This window comes from Sardina pilchardus, chromosome 9, assembly GCF_963854185.1.
Source record: "Sardina pilchardus chromosome 9, fSarPil1.1, whole genome shotgun sequence".
NCBI lineage: Eukaryota > Metazoa > Chordata > Actinopteri > Clupeiformes > Clupeidae > Sardina > Sardina pilchardus.
In genome coordinates, this window is record NC_085002.1 from 25,599,649 (window position 1) to 25,627,146 (window position 27,498).

Below are 27,498 nucleotides of genomic sequence, written 5' to 3' on the forward strand. Positions count from 1 at the left end.
ATTCTGATCTGGATGCAACCACGGATTTATAATGGTCTTGGATGTGAATAGATGTCCAGCGGAACAGCGAGCTCTCTGAAGGTCTTCATATTGCTATTTTGTTGCAGGAGGGTTCCTGCTGCCCCCGTCTCTCCGGCGTTGTTGTGAATTGATCTAACATGGCGACTGTACCAGTATATTGCATCTGCAGATTACCTTACGACGTAACCCAGTTTATGATCGAATGTGATGCTTGTAAGGATTGGTTCCACGGCAGGTAAATACATGAATACGTTATGTCGTTATCTGTTATTTTGCACAATAATGATTGTAGGTCATTACTCGTTTTTTGACTGTGTATGTTGCACATTCACTGGCTACATTTGTAATGCCAGAAGAGCGAGGCCGCTTGAAGAAGAAGGCGGAGTTATATTTAGCTGGCTTGGTTGAGACATTTTTTTGTGAACAACAAAACATTTTGTCAACAACAAAGTAATTATCCATTAGAAATTAACATCTTAGAATAGCAGACGTGTCAGATGCGCGTTTTTGCGGTCTTTTCATGTTCCATATCGGCCGTAGCCTATGCCGTTGTCGTTGTAGCGGGGAGAGATCAGTGGGTGTCTGCGAGCATAGCCTCACTCGCAGAACACAACCGTCCAGATTCATTTTCTCTTCTTTTGTCTGGACTTTTTGTTCCCTTCTTTCTAGGGACGTGTATCGCGTTTATGAGGTTACATTGTTCCATCCGAATTGAAACACTGTAAACGCAAATGTTCCACGAAGACATTGGCAGCTGAAAGGATCCAGTTTGAATAATAGCCCGCTTGTGCTAGACATTGCAGGCTAGAGCCATGTCATAGAGGGAAATGGATTGTGTGAATAATAGTAGCCTAAACGTTGTCCACTACAGTGGTAATCAAACAAAGCGTCAACCTTAGAAGAGTAGGCTATGATCTTTGAATTTGCGTTTTATTTCCTGAATTCTCTGAAGCGATACTGACAGCTCCATAGTCATAGCAAATTAGTTAGCCCGCCGCAATAATGCAAGTTGCCCAGTTCGACCCTTTCATAGTGTTTTTCACTTTTAACACCATTAAATGACCATTTGCAAGTCGCTCAAAAAATGAGTGTGAAACAAACAGACACATTTATTTTTATAAGTCTTTCGGTAGGCTACAAACCCAATAAATTAAAACTGAGAACAAGCGTTTCACCTCAGTGACTGGGATATTTACGCGCGTTTAACGTTAACCCTTTGATGGTCTGTAAAATGGGTTTGTGTGTTGCCTATAGGCATTTTAAAAATCTCCTTACGCACAGCAGTTAATGCCTTCTTGAATGAGATTAGCAGTAATCAGAGAACAATACATTTAGTGCAGTTCTTATTTGTCTTAGATTATTTACTTGCAAGCAGAATATTGGGCTATAAAGCCAAAGTTGTTTCTAACGTCAGTGTTCTGTGATTTATTGCCATTGTAAATGGTTGTGTGACTTGTGTCTGTTATCGGAGGGTGTCTGATCAATTTAGCCCTCTTGTTGCTCTTGGATGTTGTCAGTCTGGGTTTGTTAGGGTGCGTGTGTTTGACATCCAGTCAAAGCTGTTCGTTAGAGGCTATAATGTGATAATGGTTTACACTCACCCGTAGGGACGCGCGCTGTGCAGTTTCCTCGAGAACTTTTGGTGATCCTCGTGTGTTCTGGTTTGACTAGAAGTAGCAATTGTAAAGTTATAAATGAAGCACATATACTCGCTGATAGTTTAATTTGGAGGTTACAAATGACTGTACAACTGTTATAAATGGGCATTTATAGACTAGTTCATGTCCCTTCGTCAGCGACACATTTTCGATAACAAGATGTGCTGCAGAGTTGCTGGAGAATATTGCACAGTATCATGCTATCGTCACCGAATCATTTTATTTAGTTCAAGTTGCTTCTGATATTAACTCCATTTTGCACAGGTGTAACTTCGTGTGCACGCGCCTGCTGCGGAGAGCGCTAAATTTAGCAAGCTGCCCAGACACCCAGAAAGGGGTGAAACATCAGAAAACAACAGTTGTTCTGCTCCAGCTGTCTTGAACATCTCTGACGAACGCAACGTCCCCGCAGCATCTCAAGAATCGTTTTTTTAAGCAGTAGTCTCCATTTCAAGGCTTTGTGTTGTCACTTCACTTTTTGGGGTATATTTCCTCTGCAGAGCCAGGGCTGGTTGTAAGCCTCTTATGGTTGCAGCCTAGTATGAGTGTGAGACATCCTCTATGCTCAGCTTTAGTGCTCAAAAAGTCTGCACATAGCCTATGCCTTTGCTATCTGGTTAGTAGGGACAGTTCTCATCAGTCTGCTGCATTGTGTGTCTGTGTGTATTTCGGTGTATGCACGTGTATGTACTGTAGTGTGTATGACTACTATATTTGACATCTGTTTGTCCATGTGAATGCATGCATGTGCGTTCTTGTCAGACATATCAGTGTGTTTGCCCATGTGTATCAGAAAGCCTCGGTCACATACCCTGCACAGCCCCCGCTGTCATGTCAATAGGGATAAGATTTCACTCCAGAAAGGTTGTTGTTATAGCTGCCATTCTGCACTCAATCCTCTCCCATCCTCCATCACATCGCCCCAATCCTCGAACCCCACCTCCCACCCCACTGCCAAGTTTGTTTGCGTTGGGGTGCATTCCCCTCAGGTGGTAGTGAGTGATGACATCACCCGTCTCTGGCGATGTGAGGCGGCAGGTTCCTTTTGGCACAGCGGAGGCCTCGCTCGTCCCCCTCTCCCCCCCCCCCCCCCCCCCCCCCCCGATGTGCCGCGTATGCTGAGTCAGCATTTCACCTCGTGTGTTTAGTCAGAGAAATCAGGCTCAATTTCAAAACAGTCTTTTCTGCCTGGCTGCTCCTATCACCGTCAGCAAATGCTCTCTGGCCTGTTGGTCGGACGGCATGTGACACCCTGCGTCCATTTTGATGGATTTGTGAATGGAGTCCCGTTTAGTTTCCTCGTCCCTTTTTTTCTGCCTTCTTTCTTGGTTTATATTTCCAATGATTCATCATCAAAAGTGTTGAATATTGCACTTGAGAGAGTCCCTGTCGTTTAAACATGCTCACTCACTCACTCACTCACTCACTCTGTCTTTCTCTCTCTCTCTCTCTCTCCCCTGTCTCTTTCTTCTCTGCGTTGTGCCTAATTGTCCCCAGTCTCAGTGTTTTATCAATCAGCTGCATAATTCATGGAGAGCGGCTCTTCCCCTCAGGACCTGTCCGGGCGCACCGAGGAGGATTCCCTCTATTGTGTGGGGAACACTCTAGGGACGTTCCCCTCTCATGATGGCCCTCGTTATGTGCCATTTCACGTCAAGCTAATATTTGCCTTTTTGATTTCACTTCATTCATCACATCATCGTCACAAACAAACCATTGTGGGTAAAAGTGTATGATTTGAGCATGATTGGTTCAGTCAGTAAATTAATGAATCAATTGATTTTCGGATCATATTTCCCCTAATCGTTCTCAATCAGTGCTTGCAAAGGCATTGGTGTCATAATGTGGCCAAATGACCACTTTAGGCTATCAAAGACAGAGCGTAGACGTAAAGGCTGCCCCGACGCAACGGTGTTAAGTATAAGCACAAATAATGGATGACAACAACCAGGACTAGCAGCAGTAGGGACTGCGAGGCGACAGCCTGGAAGATGTGATGCTGTGTGGCAGCGTTGGCACAGTGGCGCAGCCTAGTAGCCCGAGAGCCTCCTCGTCTGGACGGACACGGACGAGCAGGACGAGGGCCCGCAGGAGACCATGCGGCCGTGAAGGTCATCCCAGGGAGAGAGGGGTTCGCCCAGTCAACAGCACCAGTGTGTGAGAGGGGATAGAGATGGGCGTGGACGTGAGGAGAGGGGGGGGCGAGGAGGGAGGGGGTAGAGAGAGAGAGAGAGGGAGAGATGGCTTAATGCCTTTTGTTATGTAATGCCTCGGCAACGTCATGTATTTTTTATTCTCAAACAAAATGCGGTGATGGAGTGGTGTGTGTGTGTGTATGTGGGGGGTGGGGGGGTGTGTGTAAAGAGATGGTGGGACCGCTGAGAGGGCATGAGGGAGATGCTGGATGGCTGGAGTGTGACTGCTGTGGTTGGTGATGGCGGCAGTGTCGGCTTTCTCCCTGTATCGCCGCGCACATCTCCCGCCCCGACACGGCGCCTGCTGGGGCAGAGGAGATTAAGAAAGCCGAGAGGGAAAGTAGGGATGCACGTCAGTGTAATTCCAGAGAGAGAGAGAGAAAGTAGGGATGCACGTCAGTGTAATTCCAGAGAGAGAGAGAGAGAGAGAGAGGGAAAGGAAGAAATAGAGAATACGACAGAGGGAGAGACACAGAAAGTAAGAGAGGAAGAGAGTGACTGTGAAAGGAAGAGAGGGATGGAAGAGTAGAGAAAGGGACGGAAAGAAGTAGAGAGAGAAAGGAGGGGAGAAGGAGAAAAAGTGTAAGAGAAAAATAAGAGTCTGTCCTCACAGCTTAAAGGCAGCGAGCTGAGTCTTTGGCATGCTCCTGGGAAAACAAGCATGCCCAAATGGTTCAGGATTCAATAACGTACACACACTACCCACAACCTCGTTTGACGCCACTAGGGAGGGTCCAGTAGTGGAGTGTATGGTAGTATCACCACCCCTGGAGAGAATCCCACTCTGGAAACTCCCAATTCAATATCCGCTTTGTTGTGGAGAACTAGCGCCCCCGTGTGGAAGGAATCTACCTGACTCCAGTCGTGCTTTCAAAGAATGCTTTGGCTGCCGTTAGGGTTATACGTTTCAAACCTGTATTTTCTTAAGCAATATTCTCATATTCGCAATGATCCCCTGTCATTCGTGGTAGCTTTTTTTCTTCCAGTTCTTAACGGCATCAGGTTTTGCTGGTTGGATTCCCATGCAGCCTATAACACACACCTAAGAAAGCTCTATGACCCAGATGTGTCAATCTGCTCGCTCTTAGTCGGCAGTTCAAGGGTCCTCCTTGCCTCCAATAAGAACGGATTAATGGCTGTCATTATCATAATTACCGCTGTTACTGACATTAATCTTCACGATAGGAAAGTGATGTTATTGCACCTTGTGTCGATCACAGTCCTTGGCTATTACACACGTGTATCATTGTAAAAACAGTTGAACAATTAAAAAATGTAATAGGCCAAATGGCCACGTTTCTTTCCATTTACTATGCACTTTCACAAAGGATTTCTTTATTTACAGCTGTGTTGGGGTGGATGAGGATGAAGCTCCCGATATCGATATCTACCACTGTCCAAACTGTGAGAAGACCCACGGCAAGTCTACGCGTAAGTCTGAACATGACCTCAATCATATAGCCCAGGTGTTGTTGACTTGCTGCATGTTGTTTCAAGCTCAAGTAGGCTAGCATGTGTTCTCTTCCCAGCAAAAGTCATTTCAGTGGCAAGTTGCACTTTTGATTGAGTAGGCTAAAGCCTATGATGCAAGGTTCCCTCAGTCATGGAAACTAATTTCTGGTACACTTGACAGACTATATTAAAATACACTAATGTTTTTTTTTGAGAATTTTGTTAATTCAGTTTGTATGAAATTACCTAGATGATTGCAGACTAAATACAGTGAGGAGCACATGTATTTGATACCATGCTAAAACAGGAATATAAAATCATCATTTGACAATTGATCTTAATGCTTTAATTCAGAAAATGAGTAAAAATCAAACCGCCAAGGACACCAATTTTCTTTGTGATTGAAGAATGTATCGTAAATAGATAAATGTTTTCCTTAAATGCTAGGGGAAGGAAGTATTTGACCCCCTATGTAACCCTATGGGAATTTAACACATAGGGGCAGGCAGATTTTTATTTTTAAAGGCCAGCTATTTCATGGATCTAGGATATTATGCATCCCGATAAATTTCCCTTGGCTTTTGGAATTAAAATAGCCCCACATCATCACATACCCTGGACCATAGCTAGAGATTGGCATGGTGTTTTTTCCAGTGGGCCTATTAGCCTGTTTGATTTGCATTGAGCTCAATGAGCATCAAACAGGCTAATAGGCCCACTGGAAAAAGCACCATGCCAATCTCTAGCTATGGTGAAAGGTATGTAATGATGTGGGGCTATTTTAATTCCAACGGCCAAGGGAACTTTATCAGGATGCATAATATCCTGAATCCATTAAATAGCTGGCCTTAAAAAATTAAAATCTGTCTGCCCCTATGTTAACCCTATGTGTTAAATTCCCATAGGGTTACATTGGGGGTCAAATACTTCCTTCCCCCTAGCATTTAGGAAGAACATTTATTTATTTACGAAACATTTTTCAATCACAAAGAAAATTGGGGTACTTAGCGGTTTCCTTTTTACTCAATTTTTTAATTAAGACATTAAGATCAATTGTCAAATGATGATTTTATATTCCTCTTTTTAGGCAACTTTAGCATGGTATCAAATACATTTTCTCCTCACTGTATGTCTTTGTTAAGTTTTATTAGTTTTTTAGAGTTTTATTTTTAGGATAGGGGAACATTTTTTTACCAAAAAAAATGCAATTTTGGCCAAACGTGTTTTGTGTTTATTGCCTGCAGTGAAAAAGAAAAAGAACTGGAACAAGCATGACACGGGGCAAAGCACTGACGTCCGACCTGTTCAGAACGGCAGTCAGGTGTTTATTAAGGAGCTACGGAGTCGCACCTTCCCCAGGTACAGCACCATATCCTGCCAAAGACTGATACACTAAAACTATATTGAACCCTATGAAACATTCAGAGCATTTCCCACTCGAGTTTGTTTCCTCTTCCTCTTTCTTATTACACACTTCCAACCTTGCAGTCTCCTTAGATGACACAAGAGGGAGCTCTAACATCATTTTTTTTAATCAGAGCCTGTGTCTACCCACCACTTTATAAATCCTCCCCTAGAAACCAGAAGAGCTGCTGCTATCTAAGACAAGTGTTGCACAGCCTTTCTGGTTTCATTTAGGTTTCCAGGATCACACTTTAAGTTTCCCCACTTCAAAGGAAGACACCAACCTTTTGGGAATGTTTTGGGTGGGAATATTTACCATCTAGCCCAGGGTTAGATAGAGGCTACATACCCTCTTCTTCTCTGCGTGTGCAATTACCCAGTCTGATACTGGTAGGTTTGTTTAGCATAAATTCCTGGAAGTGGGTCACACTAGTTAGTTAGCCTAGCTGTTTTGGTGACTATTGAGTTCATATAAGAGCAAAAGGAAAAGCAAGCGGTGTCTCAGGTTTAGTTACACAGAATCCTCACTAACTAAAACATTAAGAAACCAATGGACATGGCTACATGTTTACTTGTCTGTAAAATCACGGGGGAAGAAAAATTAGGCCAAGTATACTAACAGAGTAAATGCATAATTGATGCTTGAGTCTGTGCACCTTAGTGTTTTCATACACATGAAGAAAAATCTTATTTTTGTGTCATAGCTCTGAGGACGTGGTGGTCAAACTCGCAGGCAATCAGTTGACCATGGACTACCTGGAGGAGAATGGCTTCAACGAGCCCATCATGGTACTAAAGAAAGACGGCCTGGGGATATCCATGCCTGCGCCCACATTCTACGTCAGTGATGTGGAAAACTATGTCGGTAAGGCTACTGCTCCTCCTCTCTGAATTTCTAGTTCTTCTTATGCTCTCTCTCGCTCTCTCTTATGCACACACTCTCACTCACTCACTCACTCATTCATGCTATCTCCTATGCAGCGATGCTCTGCTTAATGTAGTACTATATTTCAATGTGTAGGGGGCGCCAGTTCACCATTTACCAACCCTTTGTAACTGAACAGCCCTGTGTCCACTGTAGAATTTAATTAAATGCTAAAATCAGGGAATGAATGTGTGTATGACCTAGACAATGTGTGTGATCTCTCATTTTTCTTCCTGTGTAGGACCAGATGTTCCCGTGGATGTAGTGGATGTCACCAAACAGACAGACAGCCAAATGAAGCTGAAGGAGTTTGTTGATTACTACTACAGCACAAACAGGAAGAAAGTGCTAAATGTTATTAACCTGGAATTCTCTGACACAAGGTAAGAGTTCTAAAGACTAAAATAACACATCTCAAAGTCAAAGATTATTTGATATTGTTGAATACCTATAGGATTTGGTTTGATGTTGTAAAATAGCTTTGTGACTCAGTAGTTTTTGTATAAAAATGTAGCCTACTTATAGTTTGGATTATGACAATGGCCCTGGTTTGTTTTTTCCTCAAAGGATGGATAGCATCGTGGAGAGTCCGGCGATTGTCCGAAAGCTATCGTGGGTGGAGAATTACTGGCCAGATGACGCTCTGCTGGGGAAGCCAAAAGTCACCAAATACTGCCTAATCTGCGTGAAGGACAGCTACACGGACTTCCACATCGAGAACGGCGGGGCCTCCGTGTGGTACCACGTTCTAAAGGTGACCTGTCAGAATGTAAAAAAAACGACCCTCCAGTGGAGCAGTCATTTTGTTCTCCATTTCAGAGCTGAAATGGAATGCTGCTCCAGTGTTCTCGACTGACTCCATGTGCTCTGGGGACGATTGCTAATGCCTGCCACTTGTTTCGCATGCTTTGACTGGCTTTGATGTGGAAGAGGACGTCCGAGTTGAAGGCCGACAGCTTGATTTGTAAACACACTCTCTTTCCTGTTTTCCCCCTCCTCACAATCCTCAGGGAGAGAAGATCTTCTTCCTGATCAAGCCCACCTCGGCGAACCTCTCCCTGTACGAGCGCTGGCGATCCTCCTCCAATCACAGCGAGATGTTCTTCGCCGACCAGGTGGACAAGTGCTACAAGTGCACGCTCAAGCAGGGTCAAACTCTCTTCATTCCGTCAGGTGAGAGGGGCCACAGACATGTGCCAGCTCGAGACATGTGCATTACATTGACACCCACACACACACACACACACACACATTCATTTAGCTGATGTTTTCTATCCTCAGCGACACTCCAGATACACATTTTGAACAGTTAGAATAGAATAGAATAGAATTTATACTTTTTTGATCCCGTGAGGGAAATTCGTTTCTCTGCATTTAACCCAATTTAAGAATTAGTGAACACACACAGCACACAGTGAGGTGAATCACACTTTAACCCGGAGCAGTGAGCTGCCTGCCCAACCAGCGGCGCTCGGGGAGCAGTGAGGGGTTAGGTGCCTTGCTCAAGGGCACTTCAGCCGTGGACTGGTCGGGAATCGAACCGGCAACCCTCCGGTCACAAGCCCGAAACCCTATCCAGTAGGCCATGGTTAAACTCTAACCAGTAAGGCCCTAAGTTATAGCCCAAATATAGTGCTGTGTCTATGTCCCGCGCGCATGGCGCACGGCGAGAATTACGTCATCAACGTGGCATGCGGCGGTGACGTGTGCCTTTCAATGTGTGTAGCCGCGCACCAATGATACACGCCTTTGACACGCGTAAGTGTGCATGTAGGAGTGTGCCACTTCCCTAAGGGAGTAGTAGCAAGAGTGTAACGACGAGAGTCAGTGGTCTTTCCTGGGTATTGAACTAATGAGGTAGTGTTGGTGTCACCTTAAACCTCTAAAGCTGTACAGACACTGGGTGATTTTGGCTCAGATTCAGTTGGCCCAGACCAAATTTAGGACCAAATTCCCATCCAATTGGCTGTCCTTTTGTGTAGTTTGAGTGTAGTCAGCGACGCCCATGCTCCTGACTGCTAGGACTGAATTTCTGGTATGACAGAAATTTCTGTTGGTTGTCTTGCAGCCTCAGTGTGTCACTCAGTGAGGGTCCAATACGGCGATCCTTGTCCTGCTGGCTCACTGGTTTTGCGAGGCCCCAAAAGTGCTGACGACATACCTACTGTTTTATGGTGCTGTACTATAACGGGCTTGGAATAAATACAGTAATTTCCAGCATATAAGCCGCATTGTGTATAAGTCGCAGGACAGTGTTTTATGCAAGTTAAAAGAAACAAAACCAAAACACTGTATTAACTCCCCCCCTGTATTAACCTCATAGCTGAAGAAATTTAGCAAAATCAATGTATAAGCTGTAGCTAATAGACGGTAAAAAGTAATGTTCAAAAGTAAAAGTAATGTTCAAATGTAAATGTTCACACTCAGATTTGATTTCTTGCTTGGTGGAAGGGAAAATGCCACTAGGACAGCTTCGTCATGATTCTGAAGCGTGTTTACGGTGGTTGTGCTCTCTCCCCTCCTTGTCCTCCTTAACCCTCTTGACTCTGCTTGTTTGCCACAGGGTGGATCAATGCAATACTGACTCCTGTTGACTGCCTGTCCTTTTCCGGGCACTTTGTCCACAACCTGAGCGTGGAGATGCAGATGAGGTGAGTGGGGTGTGTTTTCACAGTAATGAACGCTAGCTGTGTGTGCATGTTTGCGTGTCTGTGTGTGTGTGTGCACACGTGTGTGCGCGTCTGTGTGTGTGTTTCAGACTCAGTATGTCAGGACAGGTCAAGACTTGCCTTGAATTGTATTTCTTAGTCAATCAGAAGTGGTCTTCGCTGTACACTTCCAATGCCTGATTCTGTCTTAACTATTCAGTTCGGAAAAATTATGACTGCTGTAATTTCTGTTTTTGTGGTGGTATAGCACATCAATGTAACAAAACTATTTGGCTTAGGATTTTTTGCTTACATTCTTGTCTTTTCACAATTTAAAATGTCTTTTTTTGTTATTAGAACATTGAGAAGAAACTATTTGTGCTTTAACTTTCTTGTGTTTAAGGCAATTTCCTTGTCAGTGGTATGGAGCTGGCCTTTTCGTTTGCATGTTTATTTGGCACCATGTATAATTTAAAGGCAGCTTGCATTTATGAGGGGGAGCAGCCTTTGCGCTTGGCAGTAGGCGCAGTTTACATTCTTGCTAAGTGCCCAGAGGTCAGTGCTGCTCCAGTCTTCCTTTGGCCTGTCTGGGTTGGGCTTAGGGAGCGAGAGCTGTTGCACTTTAAGTAAATATCGCATTTCAGCCCGGTCCAAATCCAAAAAAAAAAGAAAAGAAAAAAAAGAATAAAACTTGTAGGCCTTGTTCTGTCAAATGTGGCTTGGCTTGGCTTGGCTCGTCAGTGGCAGGAATCACTTTGTTCACAAACAGTTCAGTTTCATTCATTTGTGTCTTGGAAAAAACAAATGCACACGCGCACATTCATATAAACCTTCAAAAAGACACACACACACACACACACACACACACACACACACACACACACACACACTTCAGTAGGTTCACTGGCACACACAAATGCGAACACAAGCCCACTCTGTGTGTGTTTCTTTGGCAGGGCGTACGAGGTGGAGAAGAGGCTGAAGGTAGCCAGCCTGACTCCTTTCTCGAACTTCGAGACGGCCTGTTGGTACGTCGGACGGCACTTGTTGGAGAGATTCAAAGGTCAGACACCATGCTATGCACTCTAATGCTGCACTATGTTGAACAACACTAATAGCACTTAGGATGTATTTTCACTCGCAAGCGCTACTGATTTACCCGTTACTGATCCTGGTTGGTTTCAGCACATTATGAACAATTGCCCACTTTTGACAAGCACATTATCCTACAGGCAAATCAGTGTCAGAATTTTTCTAAAGTGATCCTGCTTTTGTACTGAATGTTTTCATCTGCCATGCGCATAACGTTCTTGCCCACAGAGATCTAGAGAGGGAGGGGGAAAAAAAACGTTTTTGGGTTTCAGTTCAAATACCTCTCTATCTATTTATCTATCTATCTATCTTTTGTCACGCTCTCTCCTTTCCTCTCTCCCTTTCTCACTCTTGCATGCTCCTGGCAAAGGTCTGCCACGCAGATGAGCAGCTGGATGCTTCGATATGATTTCAGTCATTAGATGGGGGCATCGGCAAGTTCACAGATGATTAGCTTCAAAAGGCTGGGCCCATGCAAAATCACTTGCTCCATTACAGACCCCGTGTTTAAACTCGCTTCATCTGGTCTCAGACGATCTGTTTATATTTCCACTCTTCTTGTTGCCTCATTTTGGCAGATTGCAATTGCGTTCACGCACACACACGCACACACACACACACACACAGCAACAGCTGAGGCCTTGCCCCTCTCTCTTATTCTCTCTCTGTCTCTGTCTTTCATTCTTTCTCTCTCTCAGTCTGTTGCTATCTAAGTTCTCAAAAGGCGATACCACTCAACAGGACTGCTGCTGTTGTTGTTGTTGTTTTTGGTGGTGGTGGTGGTGGTGTGTGTGTGTGTGTGTGTGTGTGTGTGTGTGTGTGTGTGTGTGTGTGTGTGTGTGTGTGTGTGTGTGTGTGGGAGAGAGAGAGTGAGAGAGATTGAGTGAGTGTGTGCACGTACGCCTCAGTACAGGTAGACATTCTGGCACATTGCCCAAAAGCCTAACTGGCTCTGAGCCAGGTACCCACTTACCTTTCATTCATTCTTTCTATATTCCTTTTCTTCCTCTCTCTGACTTCAGACTGCCTTCATGTTATTAATTTAACTGTTGCGTGGGCTGCATTTCCTGTAGTGTGTGTGTGTGTGTGTGTGTGTGTCCGGTCCAATGCAATCAACGTTTGGGCACGCTTTTACACAAAATGATTGTTTCTTATTTTGCCTTTTTTTCAAACAAGTGAAATGAATTTAGTGGCCTAATTAGATGACACAATGACTGTCTTTACTTATTTATCAGTACATGACGAGGTTCCAGTTGTCATGATTTTCTGATTTTACAAATGTGGTCATGGTGTGCCAAACCGTTCCGCTGACGTAATGCTATGGATGAGTTTGTAGAGATTAACTGGCCAATACCAGACTAAAAAAGAGCGCTCTCTTTTCTTTAAAAATGGGGGGTTTCATCTCATCCAACACAGACGAACCTTGAAAGATTCCCTTTGATGAGGGGGTCATCACAGAACACTAGTTTATCAACCAGTTGGAGTTTTCAGTTTTCTAGTTCCGTCAAACCTTGTTTTACCCCAGAGAACTGTAAAAGCAGGGGCGCCTCACTTTGGATAAGGGGGAAAAAGAGCCTTAGACGCTAAATAATAACTTATAGGCTAAATAAATAAAATAATTTAAAAATCAACAAAATTAAAATAAATAAAAAAAAATAGCTAACAGTTGTACCACAGCCATCTAGATTGCAAAATGTAACAAACCAGGCTACTTCTGTAGACCGTTTGTCTCCTGCTCATCCCAACATTAGCTATTCTGTTTAATAACCGACTCAACTAGCCTACTGCTTATCACTAATACAAGATGACTAACTCTTACACCACATTTAAGTTCTTAAACAGTTATTTCAGACATCATTTACAAGACAAAATTCATTTACTTGAGTTATCTTGGTGCATAAATCCCTCATAGACAGTAAAAGTAGGGCATGCCAGCTTGACAACTAAGCATGAGGTTTTGGCCGCCAAATTCAACCAAATCTGGTTGCCACTTGTAACAGTTTGGTAGCCAAGGGCAACCGGGCAACCATTAATGTCCAGCCCTGATCCCCAGCCAATGTGCAATGCAATAGTCATCAAAGCCCCCCATATGTGAGAAGTTGCATGCATATGTCATATATCACGACAGCACGGCTATAGCCTAATTTTTAATGGGGAAATGATTTAGCCTAAATGAAAGAGATAGTTTTTCATTTGCCTGAAGTGATGTAGCCATGTCTTTTTGATACTAATACTAATAGTTGATTATAAAGGCAAAGTAAGTTGCAAATCATAGTAACCGTCTGTTAATTGAAATGTGGTCTTTACCATGTGCTCTGGTAACTTGTAAAGCCATTACAAGTATTTCCTCACATTTCATCATTTCGTTAAAGGTATACTATGCAACGTTTTTCAGTTAATCAATTCGTTCTATACTGTTATATATGATTAAATGAGTCATTACCGGTCGAACGGTGTCTTTTTTGGCCGCTCTAATGGTCTGTAGCGGTAAAACCACACTTGCAACTTCAGGAGACACCGGGCACGCACCCATGCTCTACTCCAGGAAGTGTCATGTAAAGTCTCATGAAAAGGCACGGCAGACTGACCGATTGAGGAGTTTTGTCAAATATACACGCTAAAGCTGTAGGGGAAGCTCTGCAGAGAAATATGCAAGCATAAAACGAGCGAAAATGAAAAGTGAAAGCGAAACCGGCGATGAAATCGCCAATCCTGCATAGTACACCTTTAATGTATACCTTTAATCAAACACAGTGGAGAGTGCATGCTGAGTTGGTTATTTGATTGACAACTTTATACCAGACAGTTAAAGTAGGCCTAACTATTTGATCATGTGTGTTTGGATCATAAGCATATGATGACATGTATAAACTTGTGTTAATTCGTGGCTTCATAAAATATCAACGTCCCATGTAGCTTTTAGAGTATTCAACCATTGGCCCAAGCAGTTTTAAATAACTCAAAAATAATACAAGTAGCATTGCATAAGTGTAAAAGGCGGAGACCTCCCACATGGTAAGAAGCTGGTCTGAGGGCAGATCTGGTGTTCTGCCCATCCTCCAGTTTTGACAGTTTTGATCATAGCATATTTTGAACAAATAACATTCTTAACATTCTGGCAAGTTTCAATTATCATGATGGTTGACAGTGGGTCAGAAGTGGTGGTCCAAAGCCTGATTTCACTCTTTGTTTTTTTTCTCACAATTTGGCCCCCCTCTCACATCAAAATATCTCCTGTGCCCCTGTGGAAATGTAATATTCTACAAGTCTTTCAATGTGAAAATATCTTGTTGTGTGACATTGTTTTTTATTAGAATAGAAAAATAACGTTTTTTAAAAGTGTATTAATGTTTTTTTTACACAGATCAGTGAACTTTCCAGAGAGATACATTCAAGGTGTCATTTAGTTGACCCGATAACCCTATACGTCATCAGGGAATGCTGTTACAGTGAGCCATCCTTTACCTGCTCTCTCAGCAGTGGGTGATGGTGGTGTGTGTGTGTGGACTTGGAGGGTAGCATAATGTTCAACACTGTAAAAGGTTGATGTCATTTCTCTGTTCCTCATTTGGCAGGTTTACACAAGACAAATAAGCAGCCAGCTCCCTATTTGGTACACGGTGCCAAAATCATCAATGGAGCCTTCAGGTCGTGGACTAAAAAACAGGTAACCTCATCATAGTGGAGAGAGGACCAAAGTGGAAAAACATATCTTTCATTAGTGGTGCGTGGGTGTAGCTATGCGTGTGTGTGTGTAATGTGCGTGTGCATGAGCTAGCTGATTGACAGTTGCCCCTGGTGATTGCAGGCCCTCCTGGAACACGAGGATGAACTTCCCGAGAACATGAAGCCAACACAGCTCATTAAAGACCTTGCCAAAGAGATTCGGATTTGTGAGGTGAGAAGTGCCTCACAGGAGTTACTCAAGGTTTCCCTCATAAGCACACAGTCGGCCAGTGTCAACCTCACCATTGGCCACTCAGGCCCACCAACAGAACCAACATTTGCACAGGATTGAAAGCCTGTTATTACAGCTACATGCACCATGTAGACACTACAGCTAATTCTTTATGTACCATGTAAACCCTACAGCAATTTTGTATCGTTGTGTTAAGATGACAAACTCATTAAGTAATTTCAGAGTGGCAGAACTTCTTACACATTTTTGAATATGGAAGGCAGTGTTTATATCTATGGTTTTGGGGGTATAGGTGACTTTTGTTGTTGTCACCTACAAAAGTTGTACTTGAAATAGTCATCGAGGATGTGTTTCTCCCTCTTTCGTTCTGTCCATGTTTCCCCCTTTCTCCCTCTTTCTCTGTCTAGAATGCAACTAAAGCCATAAAGTCGGAACCCAGTAGCACCAAGCTTCCGGCCGAGGAACCACCCTCGGCCCCCCCGGAGCCCGAGGACCCTGCGTCCCCCGCCCATGTTGCCACCCCGCCACGGGACAAGCCAGCCAGGAAGAAAGCCACCAAGCCCCCCAAGCCTCCCAAGATGCCCAAGGCACCCAAGCCACCCAAGGTGCCTAAGGTGAAGGAGGCGGCGGGCAAGAAGAAAGGGAAGAAGGCCAAAGATGGCGGTCTCCCTCCCAAACCTTCCAGTCTGGCAGCACTTGAGTCCCATGCCAAGGATATTCTTAGTAAGATGGACCAGCCCAAGAAAGGCAAGGTAAGTTGGACCTCCGCCTGCCTGCCGGGGTGCCGTCAACCCCTCTGTGTTGCGTGTTGAGTGGTGGGTGGACGAAAAGACATGTCGTTTTTTTTACAGTTTTTTTCAGTTTTTTTTTTTTTTCAGTTTATTACTCAGTATTTTGAGTTGAGACCCTCACGCATGTTATAGAGTCTCATTTTTGTTTTTTGCGAAATCTCCACATAGTGTTCATGTGTGAAAGAATCGGATTTCTACTACTGTTGGTCAGACTCTCAAGAATGAGTGAGCGGGTATCTCTTATTTTTTGAAGGCGGCAAAGAGTGTAATGAGCCCAGTGGAGAGAGAACCGAACAAGCAGAACGATGTAGAGAAGTTCGAAATGCGAGAACACAACAAGAACAAAACAGAGGCCAAGTGGAAATACAAGGTAAGAGCTAGCATTAGCATCTACATTGCTATTAGCTGACTAGCATGATGGAGAATTCCACCAGGCCAATGGCATAACGACAGTTTAATGTAAAGATAGATTAGAGATAGATTGCCCGTTTGAACTTGTTTGCAAGTAGTATCAATTCAATAGTCACTTGAAAAGAAAGCGAAATTAAGAAAAACGTGGCATGGAGAACGCTAGAAGAATTGTCCAAAAGTGATTAACACATCTGAGATCAAAGTAATCAGCAGAAATAACTGTGTGGCTCAGTCAATATTTCTGCCTGTAGTTCATCAAAGCCGCCCCAGTCCCTTTTACCCACTTGGTTTGCCTAATGCCGTTAGGCTATGTCATATCCATGGCACGCAGCATAAGTATTTACATATGCCTCTCTTTTTTTTCTATACTGAAGAAATAAGCATGTTGTATCATTACCGCTTGCTGGATAACGTAGAATGGCCCGCGTAGGAAAGCTTAATTTCGGTGAACGGAAGACATTAGAGGGCTTTAGTTTCACGGAAAACTCAATGCCAAGCGGCCCTGGAATGTTTGTAGTCACTCCAAGGATCCTGATCCAAGTGCTCCCTTTGCTGCTCCCCAAACATTTGCAGATGGAGAGGGGGAATCTCGGCTCGTCGTTCACCAAGGTCGTCCACAGCCACATCTTTGCTCTCTCGCTCTTGATCACTGTAGACATGGCCGGAGGTGCTCCGCTTGAAATCTGTGTAGTGCGAAAAGTGGATTGAGGCATTTTAGATGCATAAGTTGCTGAGCCAATTACATGTCTCCATTTGGAACCAAAGTGGCGGCATGTAAAAAGTAGTTAACACTGTGACCAAAAACAAAAACCTTGCATCAAGCCGACTTGAACAAATGCATAATTCCTTGTAGTACTTAAGTGTGTCCATTACCAGTGAAATTTGCAATTTAAAGCTGTCTTTTATCATCACTGTCATGTCCGACTATTTATCATTTAAATGGTGAGTGCAACATGAGTTATGTTCGGCCTACTTTTTATTGCTCTGTACAGCTCTCTGGCACAGAGGCTTGATTTGATCTCATTAAAACTGATTGCGATTGACGATATATTGAGAGTTGGAATTGGTCTGGCTCATTGATTTCCCATTACTCATGTGGACTGTACTGCGAGCCGGTATTTGAATTTCTTTTTTCATATTACAGAACAGCAAGCCAGACTCCTTATTGAAGATGGAAGAGGAGCACAAATTTGAAAAGTCAACACTAGGACACAAAGACAACAAATTCAGCTTCTCAATGTCCAACAAGAAACTGCTGGGGTGGGTTTTAAAACATAGCTAGAGGAGATGCTTACATAATTTATTTACATCTGATGAGTGAAAATGATTTAAACTGGTAATACATAACTGCTGAGGCTGAAACTGCTCACACATTTCCTAAGATCCTGTTATTTTCGTCCTAGTTCAAAGACACTTAAACCACAGACCAACTCCAGTGTGTTCGGATCATTACAAAACCTGAAAGAGGACAAAAACAAGCCTGTGAGAGATGAGTATGAGTACGTGTCAGACGAAGGCGAGCTCAAGATTGACGAGTTCCCCATCAGGAGGAAAAAGAATGCGGTCAAGAGGGATTTGTCATGTAAGTACCACTGCAAAAGAAGTGAAGCACCTGAGTCAAGAGGCAGCACTCTAGAAATGTAACTGCCACCAATCCCCTCACCATTTTTCTTTCATTTATGGTTGACATGTTGAAGATTTATGAAGTTAATGTGAATTAACGAGAATGAAAGACTGATGCACTTCAAAGAGCTATCCCCCCATCTGCACTTGCTAGATTAAGAACAGATAAAACCTTTCAGATGTAATACTCGTCGTTTGAGCATGGAGAATATTCACAACATTGCTTATTTTTTTTGTTTGGCAGTTTTATCAAACATCAAAGAACCCATTCAGCCTTCCAAAAAGCCAAAGCTGCAGCCCTCGGTTCTGAAGGTAAGTTTGACGCTCCGCTAATTCACTCTAATGTTCCTCAGGACCGTTCGACTCAAAGCAGAACCCTCTGAATTTAAACGCTGTAACAGAGCTAACGTCCATAACTCCCAATCACTTAAATCACGGGCCAGTATTTACCCTGGTGCGCATGAAAAGGGGTGATAAATGATTAATTCCGAGAATCAAGCTCGGCTACACAATTGGCTGGTCCACGGGCATTGTTTAATGAGTTCCTCATGGGTGCGTTTAAAACCCCCAGTCGCAAACACCAGCAGGGATCGAATTCGCAGGCGATTCCGTTTGTGCTCCTAGCTAGTGCAGCTGATGGGCCGGCCCCGTCGTAATTCTCCCGTAATGTTCGCGCTTAGAACAACACACAGCGCGGATCAAAGACCGAGAGGGCTGCCAGTGTTGAGCCAGACACCACCGCAAGCCTGATGAAGGGAATAGCTGCGGTGTGAATCAAGTGAGAGTGAGAAAAGCGACCACACCAGATGCCCTCTGATTGTTTGTTTGAATGGAGGGTCGCCGAAGGCCAGCAAATGACCTTAGCTTTGGTGTTTAACAACCATACCCAAATCCATTCGTCGTCTGGTTTTACCATCTCACTGCAGCCCCTTCTTAACCACATTTTAGGTCATTATATTGAACAGTGAGCCTGCGTTAGTGTCGACATTTTTCTAAAATGAGGCCAGCTGAAGCTCTGTCCTCCTCTCGTCGAAAACAGTTGAAACAAAAGTTGATCACTTGCAAAATGTGAAACAATATCTGCGCAGTGTATCTGACCGTGTTGCTTTGTTGAAATGAATAGGCATTTTTAGATTTCAGAGGCACTCCACTCTCCAACCCTAATTTGTTTTTGTTTTTCTAAACATGTTGCCATCGATTCCGTTTAATTTTTTTGTTTTCCCCACCCTTCCTCTCTTGTCAATCCAGAACGGCGACTCGTCAGACGAAGAGTCGCTTCACATAGACACCGAAGCCAAGCCCGAGGCGCCCAAAGGGCGTAACTCAAAGGTCAAGAAGAAGGGCGGAAGTGCGGCCGGCATTCTGGACCTGCTGCAGGCCAGCAAGCAAGTGGGCAGCATCGACTACAGCGCCAACAGGTAGAACGGCCGTGCCTCCACCTCACTGTCTGTCTATATCACACACCGGCACCGTCCAATCACAGAGAGATCCACATCTTTAGAGCAGGGCCTCACATCACCTGCATGCTCATCAATCCCGGGGGCTGTAAGAGAATCATGGGAAATATCGTCAGGGAATTCTGCTTTGACATTGCGCCAACTACCGCACCAGTAATCTTCCCGGGCTGCACTCATCCGCGCGTCGTTACCAGTGTGTTAACTTAACAAAAGTCAACTTCTTATAGTTTGTGATAGAGGAAAAAATTCGGAATTATATTTGCAATGGCATATCTGAAATAACAGAGGACCCGTAGGGATCTGGTAGGCCACATGTAACGTGGCGTATACTGGGTTTAGAGGCTTTAGTTTACGTGCTGATGAGTTTACCTGGCTGGTTAACTTTGAAACCAAAACATAGCATTTGTCCTCGCGTAATTATTTTTTTCATGTGGGCACCACCATAAACAGTACCATATGCAGCTATTTATATGACCGTGCATGGGGAATCAACCACTGGAAAAGGTAATAGTTTACACAGATCCTGTCAGCAGTTTACATATATAGCCAGTGTTTGTTTGATCCCCCTCCACGATTAATTTGTCAAATGCAGGTTTGCCTCGAGCCATTCCTCTTCATTGTGCTGTTTGCTGTTTTGGTCAGTTTTTGATGGTCTATTTCCACTGCGCTGAAAGCTGCAAATTAGGCAACGTTAGGCAAGCACGGGGAAAACACCGCTAAAATATGTTAATTTCTCAAATTATTTTTTCGTGCGTTTTAAAGCTGACATATGACGCTAGGGAACTGCGGGGAAAGGAAATGACTCTGGTCAATTATAACCACATTAAGCATTCACTTTTCTCATTGTTCCAGCGCACTGGTTAATGACTTAATAGGTGGTAATCTGGACAAGCTGAATCCGTGGTTTTCTCTCTGGAGGCACATGGTGAACGCTACCCTTCTCCAGGTCATGTTCGTAATGGCATGGCCTAATAAGTTGAGTGAGCCCCAATTACTCATCGTGGGGCCAATCGTAAATGACATCGCAAGTCATCATAATATACTTGCCAGTTATGTCATAGTATCGAAGGCTCCCACAAATGAGTACAGAACTGAGCTCTTATGGGAAATAATACAGTCACTCCTGTGTCAGCTTGTATAGCACATACAGTACGATGTCTGGAGATTACTTTAGTCTGAAACCCAGTGCAGAATAGCTGGTTATGATAATGTTATTGACTAATATTTGGCAGGTAAGTTTGTTCCCGTTTTGTACTGTTGTACTTTGACGGGCGGTAATATTGTAGTGTTTGATTTCAAATAGAGTTGAGGTATTTATAAGCTACAAATAGTCATCCCATGCTCCTGTACTTCTGTAAGACTGGAAGCATGTTCGAGCTCTTCCAGTTCTGTGCAGACAGAGACACAGTAGATGTCAAAGGAGACCATGACAGCCCATGGCATGCCTTTTACAACTTTCACGTATTCCAATAACAGTTTATTACAGTTAATCAGGCGCTGTTTCTTAGCCGTCCGTTTCACTTTGTACGGTGTGGGCAATTGTAAGTCCTGATTGCACTCCTTGTAATCCTTTATGCCTGCACAGCTGTCATAAATATTACCATCAAAAGCCACTTCATAGTGTGAGGTCACCCCGACCGGCCGTCATGGCTGCTTATGACATCATTAATGTCATCCTGATGGTATGCATGGCTTGACTGGAGTCGGTGTTTACGCTTTAATACGGGTCAGGTTTTAGCTATTAGCGCCGGGCGTCGCTAGTTGTCTGTTTCTGGACTGATAATGTCATCTGTTGAGCATTCGGCTGAATCCAAATAGTGGCCGGTGCTGGGCCGTATGCAGTTATCTGCTGCTATCTGGGTCTTGCTCTGCGGCTTGAGTTTGAGTGTCGGTCTTCCTCTCTCCACTGCTAGCTAGTGCTACCCCAGCCTTTGTGCGCCCTCCTTGCTCCCCCCCCCCCTCCTCCTCAAGACATGGCAGCTTTCAACCTGCGTGCTTTAAATCCCAGTCGCTCTCTTGCTTGCTCTGCATTCTAGTGCTTCTCCCACTTTAAAAAAAGAAATGCAGAAAAAAGGAAAAGAAAAAAAGATCACTAGAAATCAACAAAACTCGATCTCTTCCCCATTTCGTCACTGACACTTTGGGAGTAATGTTATGTGTGTTGTGTATTTCTTATTGATGGACTTACAGTCAGCCACCTGCATCCCCCAGCACACAGGAAGCCATTCAGGGCATGTTGTCCATGGCTAACCTGCCGTCCTCAGTCTCCTGCCTGACGCCGTCCTGGAGCAACAGTCAGTCAAAGAGCAACTCGCACGGCGGACAGGCCTCTAAGAAGACGAGTGCCAGTGGCGGTGGAGGTGGGAACGCCAACAGCAAGAAGCAAAGTAAGCGACCACCCAAGAAGAGTCGCAAGGCCAGCGAGGTGGAGAGCCCTGACATGTTCGATGATGACCACGACCACCTGGAAGCATGCTTCAGGGACTCCGATTACGGTAAGGGACACTGGGTTTTGGCTTATTGGGGGGCGTTGTCAGATGAGGAGATGAAAATTAGATGGCCGATAATGGCAGATGTACTGATCACCATGTCCGGGAAGGAATATAATGTGTTACACAGGTATTGGTCGATTTGCTTTGGAGCATCTCATGGAAAGTCGAACGAGAGGCACAGTTTGTGTAATCCTTTAACTATTGCAAACGGGACCCCTGCTATCTGTTATTGCTGTTAACGGTTAGCAGTGTCCACAGTCGACCCCAAGTCCAGTCACAGGGAGTGTAATGGGCCCAGCTGGTATGTGCATGAGGCATCTTGTGACGCATGATCCCCAGGTGCTGCTAAAGGAACAGGTCAACCCCGACATTACCTTCACGCTGTATCAACAGTTTGATTAGCAGCTTTCTGATTCCGAGCAGGAAGTCGTAATTAAAGCGTGAGTGACAGTGCTTGTGTTTACTTCTGGGCAGGAGAACTCTCTGCTCGCCTGCCTTCGACTCGTTCCAGTCGGTCCCCGCTTCCAACAGCGTGCGCTTTGTGAACCTCTTCCAAAAACAGCAAGGCTATTAGAAGCCTGTTAATAAGTCATTAAGCAGAGCCTTAAACTGTTGTTTTAAATGCGTTTTGATCTGATATGCTAATTAGTCATAAGTGGCACGCACATTCTCATCCAGAGACCACATGTGCATGGTTTATCAAAAAAGAAAAAAAGCAGCAGGCGTGCACACTCGATTAGATTCCTTCCACCTGTGATTTGTAAACAAGCAGGGTTTTTTTTGCCGTTACTGATCATTTAAGCATTGGAAAATACATGCGTGTCTCGAAAAATCTACGGGCATGCAAGCACAGTGTGTGCATGTGTGTGAGAGAGAGGACTGAACCAGATGTCCAGCAGCTGTACCACACACACACGTCTGCTCATATCATTCTATCTCTCAAGCCAAAGTAAACAGTAACACAATAGAACTAGGAAATTTCTGCTTTGCTTGATACCTCAGAGCAGTTGAAAAATAGTTAAGCCAAAAAGCAGTAATCTTGGCTTCTTCAGAATATTATTTGGATAATTTAGAGTAGAGGTCTCTTTTTTTCCTGTTGGAAGTCCTGAAATGATCTTCAGCTCTGTGCGTTGCTAAACGATAACGTCACTATGTACATGCCGTTATAAATGTATTGTTCCACTCGTTTCAGTATATCCTTCTTTGGAATCTGAGGAGGACAACCCCATCTTCAAGTCACGATCGAAGAAGAGGAAAAACTCAGACGACACTCCATACAGCCCTACAGGTACAGCAAGTCTTCCTCCATCCGGTGTGGAACGTTTCAAGCCTCAGATTCCCAAAAAAGCGGAACGTTGCTGATGGGATAGGATGTGGTGGAGTTCTGGAATAACATCATAGCGCCTAGCTGTAAACGTCCTGTCAGTCATCCGCACCGAGGTTTGAACTGTTGCGCACGTTCAGGCCGTAGGGGGCTGCAGGTGACATTGCGGTGTAAACATCAGCAGCGCTGTAGTTTTGAAACGCACGTCACATAGATTACATGCAGCTTCAGTGTATGTTGTGTCAGTGCAAAGACAACAGCTGTGTCTTTAATGTGGGACATACCATCTCTGTTTCTGTTTTCTCTCCCTCTCTCTGTTCCGCTCTTCAACTTCTCTCTCTGTCTTGCTTATTCTCTCTCTCTCTCCCTCTCTCCACAGCTCGCGTCGGGCCCTCAGTTCCCCGCCAGGAGAGACCTGCCCGTGAGGGTGCGCGGGTGGCATCCATAGAGACAGGCCTGGCAGCCGCTGCCGCCAAACTCTCCCACCAGGTTAATGCCGCCAGTAGTCATCCTTGAATCACCATTCCTTCACTCTCTCTCTCTCGGTTACCTCTTCTGTCATTCTCTATATTTTCTCCTGTTAACCGTTCCTGTCGGTGTATTTTGTTACTTGCACTATTTCGTCGTTGTTGCTTTTTGCTCTTCCTTAGGCATCTACGTTTACATTTATTTCATTTAGCAGACACTTTTAAAGAGGAACTATGCAGGATTGGCGATTTCATCTCTGGTTTCGGTTTCGTTTTTCGTTTTCGCTCGTTTTATGCTTGCATTTTCTCTGCAGAGCTTCCCCGACAGCTTTAGCGTGTATATTTATACATGTATAGGCTATATTTAAATATATAAATTGCAAGCGTGGTTCTTCGTCTCAGACTTCCAGATGTAAACAAGGAGCGATCGTCTCCTGCAGAAAGTTGCATAGGGTCTCTTTAAGTGACTCACAGCAAGAGAGTAGCATTTAAGCTACAGTGCGGAGGAGTCATTAGCTAGGAATTACTACTGCATCTGTCAGTACTTCTGCATCTGCATCTCCTCATGCTCTCTCTCTCTCTCTCTCTCTCTCTCTCTCTAGTTCTTTCACTCTGTCTTTTGGCTCTGAGTTCTGTCTGACCTTACACACACATGTTGTCTATTTATACCAATCACTCCTCAATGACAAGAGTCAGCTAGAGCATGAAAACAGCGCTAAGTCCCGAACCCTGTCCTCTCCTCTCTTGCCCAACTCTCGCCCGTCAGGAGGAGCAGCAGAAGAACAAGAAGAAGAAGAAGAGCACCAAAAAGAAGGCAGCGCCAGCGCCCCCAGTGGTGGTGGAGGAGCCCCAGAGACACTCTCAGGACAGCAGCTCGCCGGAGCCCCCGCTGGACTCGCAGGAGGGCCTGCTCTCCGACCACGAGTACAGCACGGGCGCCGGGGCGGGCAAGACGGCCGGCGGCTCGCAGCCCATGGCGCCGGGCGTCTTCCTCAGCCAGAGGAGACCCTCCACGTCCTCGTCCTCGCAGAACAACAACGGCAGCTCGGCGCCCACAGGGGGCAAAGGGGAGCGAGCCGGAGCCGGAGCAGGAGCTGGGGCAGGAGCCGGGGCAGGAGCAGGAGCAGGCGCGGGCGCAGCCGACGCCAAAGGTGGGTGGTGATGGCGACCAAGTGCCAGTTAAATGTCGGTAGACAGATGAGACAGAAAGCCCATTATTATAATATAGTTGAACCATTCATTGTACAATACAGGTCAGCTCTTACTTTTGGTTCTGAATAGCCGCTTTCCCATCGTTGGGCCAAAGCTGGGCAAGTTAAGGCCTATGAAGGCTAACCCATGTTTACCTCTGGTGCTTAATGGTGCCTCCACGGGGCTTCCTTAGGGCTGTTATCCCCCAGTTTCTGACCAACAGAGGCGGTGTCAAGGTGGGAGGCAAGATTAACTGAGTCAAGTACTAGTCAGATAACTAGTAGTCACTAACATTATGTCAAAACATTATTTGCTATAACAAACTTTTAGTAGCTTAACTGTTGATATTCCTCTTGGCAAGAGACAGCGACATAGTCTGGCTATCAACATACTAAGCTCAATCTTTTAAGATTGAACATTAGTACGGGAAGGCTGCGCTTTGTTTCTACTGCACAAGAGGCGTGATCAATGGGCATTGTTCCGTAAGCGCTTGGATGGTCCTTCAACCAATCAGACCAACGATACGGTGCGTCTTTTGGATAAGCTAGTGTCTGATTGGAGCCAAAGGTTCTGGCAGGGAACAGAGGAGATAGATATGCAAGTTTCCAGCCTGAGCTGCCAGGCGAAATCCAAATCCGCCGGAAGTTCAGGCAGGGTTCACCCAGCCTAACGGCGACAGTAATTTCTGATAGTATGCTTTAACGTCCCTCGCTTGACCTGGGTAGGACGTCAACATTGAGGTGGCATTTTGGACGGAAACACAGAGGGGCTATCAGCCTGATAATGAAAAGGGCTTTTTTTCTTATTCAGATGGTTTGAAAGCCTGGATATGATCACCTGCAAAGCCTGAATATCCCCTTATTTCGGCCTGGCTCCATAGTGGGTTTGCGGCTATTAGGTTCCACGTTCACCTGTGCATGTGTCATTGCAGGTGGTAAAGATATTAGGGGACACATCTGTTGAAGTATATCAAACTTGTGTTTTTATGGCTTGACGACTTTGTATTCATAAGACCGAACAAGCCTTTTTGTAGAGATTACCTGGATACAGTCAGTGTAAACTATGAAGAGAGAATGTTGTGTAGTGTAAAGGGAAATGTGTTAAGCGAACACACAAGTGAAAAAAATATAACTATATTGTGTCATTCTTCAAAAATGACATTTTCATATCCTTCATCTCTGGTCGTCTGAAGGTAATTGATTGTACATGTTTGTTGAAGGTAAGGAGAGAGAGGGTCTGACAGATGATGGTTCTAGTTCAGGTGAAAATTACAGTACTAATCGCACACTTCAACCCACATTCTTCACAGATGTACTGTATCTAAAATATAAACAACATATAATGTTCTTTGTTTTTCTATCAAGATATATTCTTACAAATGTGTTTTTTTTTTTTTTTTTTTTTGTTTCATCTCACAATTTAGCCAAACGGCTAAAGAAAGGAATGGCAACAGCCAAACAGAGACTGGGAAAGATCCTAAAGATCCATCGGAATGGGAAACTCCTTCTGTAGCGGGGGACAGCAGTAAAAGGACTTCTCGAGTACTTCTCGATTCTCCTGATGTAATGGACTCATGGATTGGCCAATCCCAGCCCACTCTACCCCTCCCTGACCTATAGTCCTTCTCCTAACGTTCACCTTGATCCCTCCCCCCCTCCCCAACACCCCCCCACCTCGCCTGTCAAAGAGAGGAGTGGACAACCTGACCCAAGGCGGAGAGAAGCCAACTACAACCTTTTCGATTTCTAAGAACAAAATAGCTCAAACAAAAAAAAAACAAAAAAAAAAAATAAACAGGCTTTTGCCTCAACATATACTTTATAACTTTCAGATATGGAAAAGTGTACAAAATACCTGCTATTAATATTTTTTAAGAGGATTTTTGTCTCATTTTACTACAGCTGTCATTTTATCAGGGGTTGCTCGAGACATAAGGAAAATTTACATAGCAGTCATTCCAAGATGTAGAAAGTATCCCTTGCATGTGATCCGGTTGCATGTATGCATTGGTTTTGGGTGGGGGCGGGAGGGGAGTCTTTCTGTGTTTTGTGTGTGTGTGTGTGTGTGTGTGTGTGTGTGTGTGTGTGTGTGTGTGTGTGTGTGTGTGTGTGTGTGTGTGTGTGTGTGTGTGTGTGTGTGTGTGTGTGTGTGTGTGTGTCTGTGTGTGTGTGTGTGTGTGTGTGTGTGTGTGTGTGTGTGTGTGTGTGTGTGTGTGTGTGTGTGTGTGTGTGTGTGTGTGTGTGTGTGTGTGTGTGTGTGTGTGTATGTGTGTGTGAGTGAGAGAGAGTGAGAGTGTGCATGTATGGGGAAGCGTTGTTGTCACTGGGAATTCATTCCTGTTATATTGGATCAGGCTTATCATCACTTGAGTGATTTTGAAACTGGTGGTATTTGGAGAGGAATGGCTCCTTTGCGGTTCTTTACGGCG

At 44.5% G+C, this 27,498-nt stretch overlaps 1 protein-coding gene across 3 annotated transcripts; it reads left to right on the forward strand.

The window, feature by feature from the left end:
* The first annotated feature begins 117 nt into the window (after positions 1 to 117).
* phf2 (PHD finger protein 2) lies at positions 118 to 27,070 on the forward strand. Of its 3 annotated transcripts, none has more exons than XM_062544420.1 (23): positions 118 to 256; positions 5,220 to 5,305; positions 6,571 to 6,685; positions 7,435 to 7,595; positions 7,897 to 8,038; positions 8,223 to 8,409; positions 8,666 to 8,828; positions 10,219 to 10,306; positions 11,260 to 11,366; positions 14,971 to 15,062; positions 15,204 to 15,293; positions 15,722 to 16,066; positions 16,359 to 16,475; positions 17,661 to 17,776; positions 17,920 to 18,098; positions 18,384 to 18,451; positions 19,388 to 19,557; positions 21,787 to 22,091; positions 23,281 to 23,376; positions 23,792 to 23,901; positions 24,646 to 25,030; positions 26,290 to 26,331; positions 26,494 to 27,070. In XM_062544420.1, exons 1-23 carry the CDS (start codon positions 159 to 161, stop codon positions 26,580 to 26,582), a joined length of 3,351 nt encoding a protein of 1,116 aa, XP_062400404.1. In that variant the 5' UTR covers positions 118 to 158; the 3' UTR covers positions 26,583 to 27,070. The 3 variants fall into 3 exon arrangements, with proteins under 3 accessions (XP_062400404.1, XP_062400405.1, XP_062400406.1); XM_062544421.1 differs by having other exon boundaries at positions 21,808 to 22,091; XM_062544422.1 differs by lacking the exon at positions 26,290 to 26,331.
* Positions 27,071 to 27,498: the final 428 nt, after the last annotated feature.